The 16,006-nt window shown below is 41.2% G+C and overlaps 1 protein-coding gene across 1 annotated transcript in view; it reads right to left on the bottom strand.

Annotated features, from left to right (window-relative positions):
- Positions 1-14,200, bottom strand: part of EHD4 (EH domain containing 4) — a 33,547-nt gene extending 19,347 nt beyond the window's left edge. Inside the window, exons 1-2 of the mRNA XM_065064563.1 lie at positions 13,849-14,200; positions 6,356-6,532 (exon numbers count right to left, since the gene is read on the bottom strand). Of these exons, the coding sequence (XP_064920635.1) occupies positions 6,356-6,532; positions 13,849-14,084 (413 nt within the window). The 5' untranslated portion in view covers positions 14,085-14,200. The remainder of the gene's footprint in view (positions 1-6,355; positions 6,533-13,848) is intronic.
- Positions 14,201-16,006: the final 1,806 nt, after the last annotated feature.

Below are 16,006 nucleotides of genomic sequence, written 5' to 3'. Positions count from 1 at the left end.
AAGGAGAGAAAAAATGTTAACAATAGCTCTAGCTCATTTGTAGATTGTCCCTTGACAGCTCCCCTTTATTTATCTGCTTTTAGAAAGACTCAAGGTGTCTTATGTTTGGCAACCATACATGTTTAAGAAAATTAAATGTAAACAGACAGCTTCTCAAAAAAAGAAAACACAGGAAAACCTCGTAAAACTGTATGTCTAAGTGCTGATAAAATTCCAAATTTTGGAAGAGCTGACAACATGCGCCATACTCGCAAGATTAAGATGACTGCACAAAACAAAAACATTTTGCTAGGACTAAAATCAGTATATACAAGAAACAAGCCTTCACGTACTCCAACTTCTGCCCAAATTCAAAGAGATTCAAAAGAAAAGGGAAGCAGGCAGAAAGCCATAATGACAGTATGTTTATATTCCAGTTACTGGCAAGTCAGACTCTCAGCTCCTCCAGCCGTGTTTGAGCAGTCCCCGTCTCTAACCCACCACCCTCCTTAGGTGGGGCTTGCGAAGGACTGAAAAACAACAGTATTTCTCACACAAACCGAGCAAAAGCTTTCATGCTGCCAGAATCAAGAGTTCAAATTACACACAGCAGGCACTAAACAATAACCTCCTGCCTCTGCAATGGGAGACGAATTCAATGGTGGTATTATGAAAAATAAATAATTCACGGGGCCTTTGAGAGTTGTGCAGAATACTTCACGTGCTAGATCCAAACTACTCTGATGCTTCTGGGACAGTTCATGACTGAAGAACTTCCCTTCATTATAAACTGCCTTTAAGAGATTTGCATAAGAGTTTAATCTTCTTATAGGGTGGCAGCCGAAGACTGTACTAACACACTCAGTGTAACCCACCCTGCTCCTGAGAAGCCGAGGAGCTCAGGGGCCCTTCTCCGGGAGGCAGCCCGGCACAAGGCTGCATTGCAGGCTCAGGCTGTAAGACGGTTGCCCTGCCTTAACCCATCGCTTCAGGAAGCACGCCATCTCGAGAAATAGGGTCCCACTGACAAGCAAATTTTAACTGTGCCAAGGTCACAGTATCACAGTATGTTTGCGATTGGAAGGGACCTCAAAAGATCATCTAGTCCAAACCCTCTGCTGGAGCAGGAACGCCTAGGTGAGGCCGCACAGGAACATGTCCAGGCGGGTTTTGAATGTCTCCAGAGAAGGAGACTCCACAACCTCCCTGGGCAGCCTGTTCCAGTGCTCTGTCACCCTTACTGAGAAGAAGTTTCTTCTCAAATTTAAGTGGAACCTCTTGTGTTCCAGCTTGATCCCATTACCCCTTGTCCTATCATTGTTTGCCACCGAGAAGAGCCTGGCTCCATCCTCATGGCACTCACCCTTTATATATTTATAAACATTAATAAGGTCACCCCTCAGTCTCCTCTTCTCCAAACTAAAGAGACCCAGCTCCCTCAGCCTTTCTTCATAAGGGAGGTGCTCCACTCCCTTAATCATCTTTGTTGCCCTATGCTGAACCCTCTCCAGCAGTTCCCTGTCCTTCTTGACCTGAGGGGCCCAGAAATGGACACAATATTCCAGGTGTGGTCTCACCAGGGCAGAGTAGAGGGGAAGGAGGACCTCTCTTGACCTACTAACCACCCCCCTTCTAATACACCCCAGGATGCCATTGGCCTTCCTGGCCACAAGGGCACAGTGCTGGCTCATGGTCATCCTGTTGTCCACCAGGATCCCCAGGTCCCTTTCCCCTACAATGCTCTCTAATATGTAATTTCCCCACCTATATTGGAACCTGGGGTTGTTCCTGCCCAGATGCAGGACTCTACACTTTCCCTTGTTAAATTTCATTAGGTTATTCTCCACTCAACTCTCCAGCCTGTCCAGGTCCCGCTGGATGGCAGCACAGCCTTCTGGCGTGTCAGCCACTCCTCCCAGCTTAGTGTCATCAGCAAACTTGCTGATAGTACACTCAATTCCCTCATCTAAATCGTTAATGAATATATTGAATAATATTGGCCCCAGTACTGACCCCTGAGGCACTCCACTAGATACTGGCCTCCAACTAGACTCCGCACCATTGACTACCACTCTTTGCCTTCTCTCCTTCAGCCAGTTTGCAACCCACCTCACTACTCTATTTTCTAGACCACACCTCCTCAACTTAGCTGTGAGGATGCTGTGGGAGACTGTGACAAACAAGAACTTTAAGACCAAAGATAAATCTGAGTTAGGAAGAGTTCTGGCAGTCAAATACTAGATACAAAATGTAAGATATATTAAAATTTGGAAGCTACTATTGGACAGATAATGATCCAGATGATTAAAAAGAAACCAGGAAGAAAAAAAAAAAATGCTTACGCCTCACTTGACCTTGTAAATAACGAGTCTGTAACAAAGGCACAAAGCATCCCTTTTTGGGTAGGACAGAAACAGCAGCATCAGCCACGCCCCTTCCCAAAACCCAGGAGAGGATAAGGAAACAGCAGCCAGCTGATAAAACCCTAGGGTATGTAAACCACACTACCTTTTTTTTTTTTTTTTTTGTGGAACATCAGGTGTAGAAAATATCACATATCCTGGATGAAACTTTCCCATTAAAGCTAATTTTGTACAAGCTTAGAAGATGCTTTTGAAAGAGCAGTGAGGTACTATCAAATAAAATAACATTTTTTGAACATTCCAAAACCTAAATGAAACACTACATTAAAGCAAAAAACCCACATTTTGTAGATGCATAGCACATGTGAATAAGTGACAAAGAAAATACATTTGACCACATCAATCATTACAAAAATTTACATCACTAGTATATATAACATGAATTAGCTTTCACAGGTTTGGAACATTGTAAAGGCTGAATTTTTTTAATCATTATTTCACTTTAAAAAGCCCAGCACCTGCTTAGTATCACTGAGATGTTTCTAGGCCTATCTGACAAGACAACAGGCACCATTATTTCATCTGAACAATATGGCAGTATCTTGACTTAGGCACCACCCAAACTGGGACAGCTGGAAAAGGCTGAGCAAAAAATATAGATCTACAGGCCTCAGAAATTGAAAGACATTGCAGTCTTCGCAGCAGCCATAAGTGGCAAAGTGAAAAGGAAAGTATATAGGAACTAGAAGTATACATGAACTAGAAGGATCAACTCAGAATTAATGACTGTAGCTTTCAGAATATATCCATAAACTAAAGACTACAGAAGGGTTAAAAATCCTGGTAACTAATATTACAGACAACTTAAAACTGTAAGGCTAACTGTATAAGAATATATCTTTTTGACTTTGAAATCTGGTTCTGAGCTACTATTTCTTACATGGCCTGTATGAAGTATGATTTTTCAGTTCTGCCTCATGAAAAACAAAAATACATACTGTCTACCTTAATGACAACAGACATTGGCCAAAAAAAAGCTTTATAAAAACAGTTGTGTGAATGAGATTACTGTAACTGCTTGTGACACATTAGACCCCCAATACTGTCATGTTTTTTAATGAAAGACTTGCGTTTGTTCAGCCAGGAGAAGGCTCTGGGGAGACTTTATTGCGTCCTTTCAGTACTTAAAAGGGCCTGTAAGAAAGATGTGGACAGACTTTTTAGCGGGGGCTGTTATGACAGGACAAGGGGTAATGGTTTTAAACTAAAAGAGGGAGATTCAGATTAGACATGAGTAAAATTGTTTTTACAATGAAGGTGGTGAAACACTGGCCCAGGTTGCCCAGAGAGGTGGTAGATGCCCCATCCCTGGAAACATTCAAGCTCAAGCTGAATGGGGCTCTGAGCAACCTGATCTAGTTGAAGATGTCCCTGTTCATTGTACGGTGGTTGGACTAGATGACCTTTGAAGGTCCCTTCCAACCCAGACTATTCTATGATTCTACAATTATTATAAAACTATTGTTAAAGAAAACCAGTGATATTAAACTATCCTCGCAAAAGTTACATTGTTTGCAAAAATGAAATCATCAATTTTGTAATAATCCGTTGATTTTACTATTTTTTTTAGATTAACTTTGGATGACTCAAAGAATCTAGTAAGAATGTATACTCCTTTTTGTGTCCATCCAGATAACCCTTAGAATAGAGCAGGACCACGTGTTTCTTCTCAGCAGCACCAATTTACCTCCATGATCTTCAGGCACCCTGCAATATTCTTTCCTCACTTACTTTAACCAGCATCCAAGGGAACACTAGGTCCCGTCCCCATCTCCTTCCCCACACAACTTTCCTTAAAAGTATACAGGAGAAATAAGACAATATTTGACACTCAGGAGCCTTACAGAGACATTTATCACAAGCAGTAAGATACGGGGAAGAAATAAGAAAGGATCACAGAAAAAAAGAGGCAAGGTAACATCAATAAATTAATACGGGTAATTGGTAAGTACAAGCCTTGATTGTGCTACTGTGTTCTTGTTTTCAGTTTCTCCATTACCTCAGTCGCTATTTCCTTTCATATTGCGTTTAGATGAAAAGGGCACTCGACTTCACAGTCTAAGTGTCTGTAGCCTTGTAAAAGTAGTATCTTAAGTTTTTCCACAAAACAAAACAGTAGGATTATGAAATAATTAAAAAAAACCCAGCAAACGGGGCTGTAGGGGAGAAAGAAGTACAGATAAAAATATTAAAATGGAAGTAAAGAAATGTAATATTTGGTATAAAACATTGTCACTATGGCAAATGAGAGAAAGCAAAGTAAATTATATAGTATGACTGCACATAAAGATGACAGAGATACTGAAAGATACTCAAATAAAACCCAAAGCATTTTCAACTATGTAAAGTAGGAAAGAGAAACTAGCTGACAGTTTTGAAAAAGCAGAAGCAGCAATATGAGCAGAGGGGCAGAAGAAGCCTGGTGTGAGGGGAATATAAGTACCTAGATCTCCACTGCAAAACTAAGGAGCAAATGTCAATGTTGGATAAGATAAGGTCGTTTACAGCAGTGCACTATAATAATACCACAGTCACCAAAAGAACTGGAATAATTAAGTCAGTTACTTGGAATGTACATCTTTTTAGATGGCAAAAAATCTTGATTGCCTAAGATTCAGGACCTGACACAACTAGCTAGACAGATAATTTAGCAAAAAAATTATGTAACCCATTCATCCAAACATTTAGTATTACTGCATGTTCTGTGTCAATATTTCAGTATTTCACAAAATACTATTTACAGTGTAATATAATTAACTTTTCATAGATGGCACAATGGTGGGCAAAGGAAGAAATACAATAATGAACGGGAGGACAAAACTTAGCCAACAATCTCACAGAAAAGGATCCTGGACCACAAAATTATTATTAAAAATAGGACTTGACCACAGCTTCACACAGTACATGTTCTTATCTCTCAGCAAAGCGATAGCCAAGGCAACTATAAGCAGCTATAAACTTTCTTCTGTGAATAAGCACAGTGAGAGATAAGGCTGTACATGATGAACTTTTAACACATATGCCAGTGTTTATCGGCCAAACAGGAAAGTTTATTGTTAAAAGAGAACCAATTTAGATTAATTGGCTTGCGAAACTAGGCCTCTATGTCAAGCCATCATCAAATACAGGAAGAAAACAAGGTGATTACCCACACAATGCGAGCAAAGTTATTAATAACTTTTAACTGGAAATATTTAGCCTGTTACTTAAGTTACCCATGGCAATATTCAGTCCCTGAACAACTCTCCCCTTTTTTGCAAATACCCAGCAGCCATCCAGAAGCTAACACTATCATTCTGGTCTGTGGGACTGCTTGAAGACCAGCTACTTAAAATTAAACACTTAACAGCCTGAACATGTACTTTATACAGAAGGCATATTCAAATATTCTCCATTCTTGTGGGACTTTTTGCAAATCCCAGTAATTCACAGCTTTAAAGAGTTATATCAAGAACTGAGACCAGCATAAAGGAACAAGACAAAGGGAAAAGATTAAAAACTACCATTCAAAAAAGGGAAAGATAAGAGTACTAATCTATCAGTTTTACTGTGCAGGAACATTTATGCCCAAACTGATCCTGAGTTTCAGCTGGCATAATGTAAGACAAAGAAGTTAGCTGGTGGAGCACTTCAGCAGTTTTCTGTGAACTGGAACAATGATCTTCTGTTCTGATAAGTGAATACATAAAAAATATACATAAAAAGGTAAGGAGTATTTATAAGTTTTACCAACTGTACACAACTCGATGTTAGTACTACCCTACCTAGTATTGCCTTTTGTTTTTTAATGCACTTGAACTGCCACCACTACTGTTTGTATTTGAATATTTATTCCGTGCTGTTCAAAACAAATACAGCAGAAAAAACTTAATAGAAAACACTGATGCATGAAGATGGTATCAAGTAGAAATTTAAACATAAAAACCAAAAGACATCAAGGAAACAGGTCTTACCTGTTCAGGAAAGCATTTCCAAAGCGGCTCAGTTTGCGGAATGGCTTCTTAGGATCCACAACTAGGGCATTTCCAGGAACACTTCCTTCTGAATCTCCGTACATCACAGCAATAAAAGAATCCGTGGTGGGCTCTGGACCAATCCGCATGCCTGGAAAGTCTTGTTCAAGCAGGTATCTAGAGATGGAGAATACATAAAGAAATTGAATGAATGACTGGGAACTACAGCAAAACAAATACCTATAATTCACTCGAAAATTCCAAAGGATAGGCACACTCTAGAATAATAAAGTTCGATTTTTCCTGCATTTCATTATTTCTAGTAAGTAGAGAGGAAGAAAAAAACAACCACCACAATTGAATTCCAGTTTTTCACAACTAGATAAAACAATGAAGTAAATCCCTTTACCAAAACAGGGTGGAAGTGTTCCATCAACCGCAGTACCTGAACCACCCAAGCAAATGCCTCTACCAATGATCCCAGTGCTGTGGGTTACAGTACAAGACATAGCTGCTTTTGTGTGTGTTTTCAAGCCTATACAAGTGCTGCTGGCACTAAAAGGGAGCGGTGTGAAACAGCACAAGCAGCATTGGTTTGCTGACAGATCTAACCCTTTGATGAACTCAGTATGATTTTAATAACTTTAACTCATCTTACCGCAGACAGAGATAACACTGTTACTAGACAATACAGTTATATCTGTTTGGGAGCGTGGAAAGGATTTTTTTATTTTGACCCACATATCAAAAAGTAATTGTTAACTAAGTCAGACTTGTAGAACTTAAAGCCTAACAGTAATGTAATTCCGAGAGGTATCAAGTCTGGCAGCACTCTGCCAACAGAAACCATTGTGCATCTCCCTTTGAGTAATCCACTCAGAGATGCAGACAGCACACACCCAGTGGACCAAGTCTTGACTTTCCAGACAACACGGTCTCAAACGAAGGATGCGCGTATTTAAATGCTAAAACTTCATGGAACCGGAGCATGTATTTACAGAAAAAGCCTGTTTGCATCTCTCCCTGGATGGCAAGAAGGAAGCAGAGAAGCCCCAAGTCTACCAAGCAAGCCTCCAGCTTATAATGTTCTCCAGCCTATGCTGTGGCACTGTCACTTTTCAAAAACAGCACCAGACAGCCCTGCTTAACTTTAAATCATAAGTGCTATTGTCCTCATTCACAACAGAACCATCTTGAAAATGTTTACCTCAAGACTAAGACCAAATTATTTTCAAGTATGCTGTAATTCGACATTATAGGAGCATTAAAATTCTCCAATCCAGTCAAGTCGCTTAATAAGTATTAATACCATGGGTTGCATTGTCACCATGGAGTTCTTAGAAAAAACTCCACAATTTTAACCAACTACAATTTAACTTTTTACATAATTGAAGCTGGATTTAAACACGAATTCTTCAGACACAGATCATGATCCTACATCCAATGACAGCAATAGTTAGATTTGAGCACATCTATATTAACAACAGCCTTTGAATAGCAGGTCTGCTCTGGTCCTTAATCCAACAGCACTATGCCCATTCTGCTATCATTTCATAAACCAATATTGATTTGAGAGGACTTGCAGGTTGCTTTTGCTGCAAAAAAACCACATTCTACAAATTAGCTGTACTTGCTGAAAAATCTCTGTTTGTCTTTAAATTAAATACCCAAACATTCACAGACTTTATAGATCAGCGCACAGAAGCTGAATTTAAGGAACTAAATATATACTATGCATTTCAAAGATCCTTTTCCACTGACCTTAGCAAACTGGCTCAAATCAGCTCAAGCTATGATCTGGGAAGCTTAAAGCATAGAACAGTTATTTACATTAGATTTACTGCAGCTTTCTGCTGCCAAACAAATGAAAAAAATGCCAAAGCTAAAAACTGTGGGAAAGAAGGAACACAAGAACAGTCACGCCAGAACATGCCAAAGTCAATTTGTTCTACTTCTAGAATCAGCTGTACCTAATACGCAGTAACAGGGAAATAAAATTAACCCCTCTCCAAAAGAAAAACAAACAAACAAACAAAACACACCAACACTCAAACCTCTCTGCACATGCCAGCGTGTACAATGCAGCTTTACAAATTAGATCATGTATCAAAATGAAGACAAAATTCTTTTGATAGCTCAGCAGTTGAACAATTTACGCATGGAAACCCAGAACTTTCAAATGTCATAGCAAAGAGCTTAACACGCAAAACAACAACAAACAAGTGTGTTCCTGCCTCCTCACAGAACCCCACTGCAGACTAGAGTCCTCTAAAAGAGGATGCAATGGCTAACTCAAAGAGCTACTACAATTTTCCAATAAATCCATCATTGATTTCGAAACATCAATTATACTTTTGATTTCTAAAATAAGGTTTTTAACTTGCCATGATAAAATGTTCTACTTCAAAGTCTCTCAATTCTGCTTTTCCTCCCTGCCCCTCTTTTAAAAGAGAAAGGATCTCTGAGACTCATCACTAAGTTCTTCCCTTGGTATGAACTGTCATTCCCAGACTTCTGCTGATGGAGACAGCAATTCATAAGGTGGCAACACACATAACAAGAAGCTTTCAGAGCAGCAGTGAAGAACACTGTACTCAAACACACTCAAGAGAAGTCCCAGATCCCAAGTCACAGAAAACTACATGATGGAATCTGAATGCAGAATAGGACAACTCCAGGATAACAGGATAATTGCTATGCATCGTGAAGCTCATAACCCTGCCAGGCATGGTTGTGGATATTCAGTGGTGGTCGTCTTTTATATGACTAAAAAAAATCTCATAGCCTGCTTGTGAAGTTGCTACACCCATAACGCTTGCAAAATTTCCAATGAGTTGGAAGTATGGAGCACCTTTCAGGATTTCCAACATCTGTATCTTCCGCTTGGAACTCAACAGTGCAAATTCAGATTAGCTGTTTATTGAAATGACTAAACAAGATTAAAGTGCTACTGAACTGCAATGATACTTCCAAGTTAATGTCATAGATGGAGCTTTAAATAAAACAGGCTTTTGTAGTGATAACAATCCAGGAAAGCAAGATCTCCTTCCAAATACCGAGTCCCACCCAACAGCCACAGTGCTGAGCCTGGTACAGCTATTCCACAGGCATAGAAAACATTTCGCAAGGCAGGTATTTTCCATTAAGAGGGGTCACAGTTGCACATCAAGAATCAGTACAGACTAAAATAAACTCCGGCTCTTGAGCACAGACTGTACAAGCTGTATCACTGTTCTCAGCATGAAAGTATCAGTTTCACTTAGCCACACAAAAGGGATGAGCAGTCTTCTGTAAACTGAAAAGCTATAAATGTTTTTCTACAGTATGCTATATTAACATAGGCAAATACCTGGATTTTCAGTATCTGCAACTGCGTGCTCTTCTCAAGAATTTTCAGCAAAAAGGGAGTTCAAAAAGGTTCACAGGAAGAATGCTTAAAAATAGAGAATGTCCCAAAGACCGTCTAGATCAAACAACAGACATCCTGTTGACTCTTCTCCCTTTGTTTTTTACCTGGGCTATAACCTTTCTGCTTTGCCAATAAACACTCATCTATGTTCCTTTGCAAGATCTACAGCCAGACTATGGGAATCTGGTTTAGGAAGTTCCAGAGATAGCAAGATTACTTGCAGTTTTGGATACTGATAATCATCTGAAATCTAAATGGTGTAGTTAAGCCACACTAATGCACGAACACATATGAGCTGGAAGGAGCAGCATGTGGCAGGGATACCGTGTGATGCACAAACTCAAGTTAGTCTCCTTTCAAAAGGCTGCTTGCTCATCTCCATACTACATGCTGCACCTGATCCTCCACATTTTTTTTTAAACACAACAAAACTAGCAGGTGCTTGCTTTAGTGTAAGAATTCTGCTCCAAATAACTAAAACAAAACTTTAATGTAGAGCTAGTAACAAAGAAGTTCCAGCTTTGACCCAAAGAAATGAAGGGGGACGTTTTCCCCCCAGAAGAAATAGATGCAGCCCAATCTTGCCATAAAAGCGATCACACACTCCTTGCAGACTCCAGATATTATGCATACAAAAGCGTGCTTTCACACAACCCAGCCCTGGCTGACTTAAACAGAAGAAGTTTTAACATTTTAACCTCTGAGTAATACCTCTGAGCAAAGCAAAAGCACAGCCTGGCAAGTTGAGGAACTTACTTCTGTTTTTCCTCATCTTGATAAGTTATTCTAAAAAAGGTCACTCTCTTACACTTTGAAAATATAAATAAGTTAAACATTATTAGACTAGAAGTTTAATTCATTGTTAGGAGGAAAGAAAAACGGTCAGGAACTACAAACTCGCATTGACCAGCTCTTTTCTCTTCTATACAATTCTCCTCTCCTGTCTCTCTTTTCCCCACTTCTTTCTCTGAAGTAGCCAGGAAAAACCGAGAGAACTACAGAAGCTGTAAGGCTAAGCAGCTCACATGCAAGATAAGCATTTGGCTCTCACCCATCCTCCCACCCCATTTTAAACAATCAGACAAGTATTAACATTTGGGCCTGGATGTATTTGTTTGAGTTGTCAGCATTGTTAGATACTTAAATAAAACAATATCACCACACTACACCCTAGACAGCAAAGCTGGCCGGTTTCACTGCATTGTTCCAAGTGCAAAGAGAATAAACAGCATCAAGTGAAAAACCAGAAGAGCTGTTAGAAACCTGGAAGCATTTGTTTGCATATCTTACTCCCCAGGGATATTCAGTCATTGCTAGATCAGTATTTTCCATGAAGACTCAGTGGAAGGAACTGGGTGGATGTGGATGTGTCTGAAGTATGAAAATGTGAAGTTCTCACGATAATGTCTAAATCAAAGTAAATCCCAAATGATCAGCTAAACAAAATTGTTATGTTCACACATAAACCTAATAGTAAACACTTAAGTAGATCTAGTATGCTCTCCTAACTTGAGGTGGAGAAATATGGAACAAAAAGCAATTTTAATTAAGATTGAAAATAATGTTTGCTTGTCTAAAGGCTAACAGGAAAAAAAAATGTAGTCAAACTAAATTCTAAGATAAACTATCCATAATAAACCCGGAATTATAACAATCCTGAGAGTGTATGACATTTTTCCATGGGAAATCCAGTCTACTAGAGGGGAAATTTATTTGTGGCTGACCAGGACACAATAATATTTTCCCATGTTTTCTTCCAAGTTTTGCCTTCAGCACACAAACACTTATCTTTTTTGCTTTTCTTTTTCTCCTCTAAATTGGATTTTGAGTAACAGTCACTGTGACACTATTATCTAAGTTGCTGTCCGTCTTGAATGGAGCACTTTTTCATGCTGGTTCAGACAATTATTATCTATTCTGTAGCAAACACTGATGTAATGAATGTTCATCATGGTGAGGTCAGACCATGGTCCTTTAGAAGCAGCAACAGCTGTTCTAGTACTGATTTGGACTCAACAGCGAATTCTCGTCTTCTACAATGCCTAATACAGGGCTTAAAGCACTCTGCAGTCTACCTAAAACGGGGACAGAAGAAAGAGGTAAATGGGTGAAAAGAAGGACACATCATGGTAGGAGTCACCTCCTCCACTGAGTCGGATATTTTAACGAGAAAACATGTTTGAAAACTTTATCTCTGTCAAATTTGTCTGAGTATCTTTGACCACCAGTGCCCAATGCTTAAAAAGAAAAATACTGGAAATAGCTGTAATAAATGATACTTCTTTTCTCAGACTGTACATTAGTATCAGTCAACCCTCTTGCTCTGTATTTTATGGTTAAAGCGACAAGTTACTCACAAAGCAATGGCATCAAAAATACATCTAATGCACTGCAAGGAATATCAGCGTTTCTAAGTACAATATTGACTTGCATTTCAGTCAAATATGAGCAACTGTAAAGAACAAAAAAGTTGAATGTCCATAAATCAAGAACGTGTGTTCTCATCTGAGGCAAACTCCCACAGGATGGGAAAACTGCAAATGACACAGCAACTCAGCTGACAGGCACAACAGGTCCTGGTACATACGTATTTAGGACCGTTCCGACTCCCTATGCCCATGCTCTCACCATTCCGTCCATAAGCTAGGTAACACTTATCTGGAAATATATACAGACTAACAAGGTAGCTGGACTTTTAAAGAAGAAAATGAATCAGCAGAAATGTTAGGTAAGCCCAAACCATCCACCTTGTTTGCAGGAATGGGGTAATAATTGGTAAAGAAACAAGTTCAACTTTAAGCTTCTAGTTGTAAAACCAGAAAATAAACATGATTAACTCAGTAAATAGCTGAAGAGCTCTCAGATGAGTAAAGGTAAACACTACTCAGCAATGGAAAAGAAGGGAGGCAGGTCTTTCACACTGTAAAAAGGAAACTGTCATGGCAAAGCTGCAGTAACCTTTGGAACTGCATGAGAAACATTTGTAAAATTTACAGAAGCATTATAATGAGCTACAGATATAAGTAGTAGGTCAAAATTTGATCAAAGTGACCTCTCAGTGCCTTTTGCAGAGTTTTATATACCATTAGACTGATTTGTAAGAGGCACATAAGAGGCAAACACATTCAAATATATGCAAAATATTCACAAGCTCGTAATACGTGAGGCGCTCTTCAGTTTCCTAAAATCAATTACCAAGCAATATGACAGGCAGCACAGACAGAAAATACTGCAACAGCAGCAACCTTGTTAAGCTGCCTTATCACTGATATTGCTTGTTCAACGCAATTGACCAAATGAGCTGGGGGGGGACGGGACGGGGGACTTTCCAGACACCATGTGCTTTTTATCCCCAAAACTGTTGTCACGTTTCTCTCTTATCTTCACATCTAATGTATGCATTAAACCACTTTTGGGAACGAAGGGGAGGAGATAAGGTTAAATGGTCTGTGATAGCAGATGCAGTCACGCCGTTTTAACGAGAAGTACCTATTTTTCCTTTGAAATAATTGACAGATCAAAAAAAGTTAAGAGGAAGTAGACAGCGACGTTACACGTTCTCAGCAGAACATGAAATCGAGCTAATACTCTTCAGCAGGAAGTTGGTAGGAGAGTCACAGAGAATGTAACAGCCTGGGGAGCGGCACCCATCCTCGACACAGCATGGGACACACCCGGAGAAACCTCCACAGCTCGGCAAAGACATGCACAGCGGCCACCGGGCTGTCACCACTCGCCCGGACTCTGGGCAGCCAGACGGCGGCCCTGCGGTCCCCGGTGCTGTGCATTAGCCGCGCTTCACTGCGACGGGCGCTCCCCGCTCCGCGACTCGGCTCGGCTCGCCGTAGGGGGCGGCCAGGCGGGGCGGCCGCTGCCGCCAGGGGAGGGCTCGGCGCGGGTCGCGCTGCTAGCGCGTAGGAGGCATTTACCGCACGGCAAAACGCCCCGAGCAGGAGGTGAGCGGGGATTACCGAGCAGGCGGCGGGGGCGAGGCAGACAGGGCGCCGGCGGGCTCTCCCCGAGCGGGGCTAGGCGCGGCGGCGGCCTCCGGAGAAGGAACCGCGCAGCAGCGGGGGGCGCCTACCGTATGAAGGTGGTCTTGCCGGTGCTGTACTGCCCCACCAGCAGCACCATGGGCTTGTTCTCGAAGTCGGCCTCCTCCAAGGCGGGCGAGTGGAAGTCATGGAAGCGGTAGTGCTCCTCCAGCGGCAGCAGCTTGCGGAGGTAGAGGTCCCGCAGCCCCCCGGTCACCGTCTGCACTACGTCGGTGCCGCCGCCGCGCTCCCGCCCGCCGCCCTGCTTCCCCAGCCAGCTAAACATCGCTCCGCCGACAGCGCCCGGCCGCGCTCTGCGCCCGCCGCCGCCTCCCGCGCACGCAGCCGCCCGGGCGGGCGGGCTGAGCCGGGCCGGGCGGGCTGAGCCGGCGCGGGGGCGGTGCCAGCACCGCGCCTCGCCCGGCCGTACGTGCCTTTGGTGGCTGGTGGGTTTGTGCAGGGTTTCTTTGTAGTGGGGTGTGGTTATTTTTCAGAACCAGAGGATTTTTTTAATTTTTGTTTTTAGCCACAAATCCGCCTCTGGAGGTTCATTGTACCTGTGCTGCTCTTCCGCGCTAAAGTTTCAGGTCCTTGAAATGAAATCTAGAAACCCTTTAGCAACTCGGATGTGAACACAGAATTGCCCAAATGCTTTTCATGTTTTCCTGATGATGGTTGCTGCCTTTGGATGTCACAGAAGTGTGTGACTAAGAGCCGTGGGGGTTAGCTACGTTATTAGGCAACTATTTTAAGCACTGAAAATTCGTAGTATAACACTGAATTTTGATGTGGGAAGTGAAGCAGATACAGCCATTAGTTTTAACCTTAGGTTTTGTTACTGTGTTAAGCCGCATGAGAGGATCACCTTTTCCATTGATTTTACAAGAGGTTTTAATAGAATACAATACCATATTCACTAAAACATTGAAGAAATCAGTAAAAATAATATCTTTTTCTGTGACATAGAAGTTTGTCTGTGCCCACTCATTCCTTAAAAAACAAAAGTTTGGTCTCCCAGTTAAAAAAAATTATGAGGGGGATTTTCTTTTTTTTCCCCCCTAAATGTGTGTATAGACATTACGTTAGAAGTTTATCTTTTGTGTTACATATGACCTTGTCTCCTTTGCAACAGCCTTATCATTTAATTGTTTTCGCTGGTCCAGCACATCTACTGATTCACGTGTTTAGCCATGTACCTTTCTTCTTTCTAATTTCCATATTGAATACTACCTTTTCCCTATATGCTCCAGCTTTTTCTAAATACATCAGCAGGTTTAGATGTGCCATTTCCATCTCCCTCCTCCCTGTGCTGTTCCTCAAAGAACAGATGTTAGGCTTTAATAATGCTCACTCCTGAGCATTTAACCACTCTGCCTTTTCTTGGTTCCTTGCTTCACATTTTATTTAGGGCTGTGCATGTGTTTTGCAACTTTTTTGTTGCAATTTCCATGCTGAGTCTAAAGATTTTATACCGTTTCATGTAGGGTCTTGCTGACTGGCTTCCTCATTTATTTTAAATCCCCTTTTTATAGTTTGGCTTTGCATTCCTCTCATTTTCATGACTTTTCCCCATAGGTTATTCCATAGGTAATTCATTTATCCTTGCAGTTACTTAGATCTTCTCCATGTTACTTCAATAATCCCTTTTAAATGAGTCTCGTATCACCACCTCTTTAGGAGTTCTGGCTACTCCTGATCATTTATTATCTGCAAAAATATCTGAGCTGTGGAAGATGGAAGTGCTGCAGCTGGGAATGAGACTGCTTTCCCACTCATCTGTGGTGCATTCAGTATTTACTGACCAGAGAACATCACAGAAAGAGGGCAGGTACAATACTGTCTCAGACTGTCCTAGCCTCTGGGAACTGATGATTCAGTGCAGGACTGTGGAGCCTTTGTATTTTTCAGTCCTTAAATTTTTTACAGTGAATATGCTCATCAGTTTTTATGAACTCATAAACTTTTATCAACAGCAGCATCAGGGGCAAAGAGGTCTGTGACTTAATTACATGTTGTGTGCAGAATGACCTCATTTGCTTAACTTTGAACTTGCTGCTTGGTAGTTTTTTCTGACCCTGTCCACGTTTTGTGTTGGAGGAGCGGTGCACAGTCACTCCCTGTTCGTCTCCCACAGAGCACCCCAGATTTCATAGTTTTCTCTCTTCTCTGCCTTTTACTCTTCTTGTCCTTTCTCTATGTTGCAGATTC

This window comes from Columba livia, chromosome 5 (genome assembly GCF_036013475.1).
Source record: "Columba livia isolate bColLiv1 breed racing homer chromosome 5, bColLiv1.pat.W.v2, whole genome shotgun sequence".
In the NCBI taxonomy this organism is placed as follows: Eukaryota; Metazoa; Chordata; class Aves; order Columbiformes; family Columbidae; genus Columba; species Columba livia.
The sequence above is the reverse complement of the archived record's forward strand: the minus strand, read 5'-3'. Positions and strand labels throughout refer to the sequence as shown.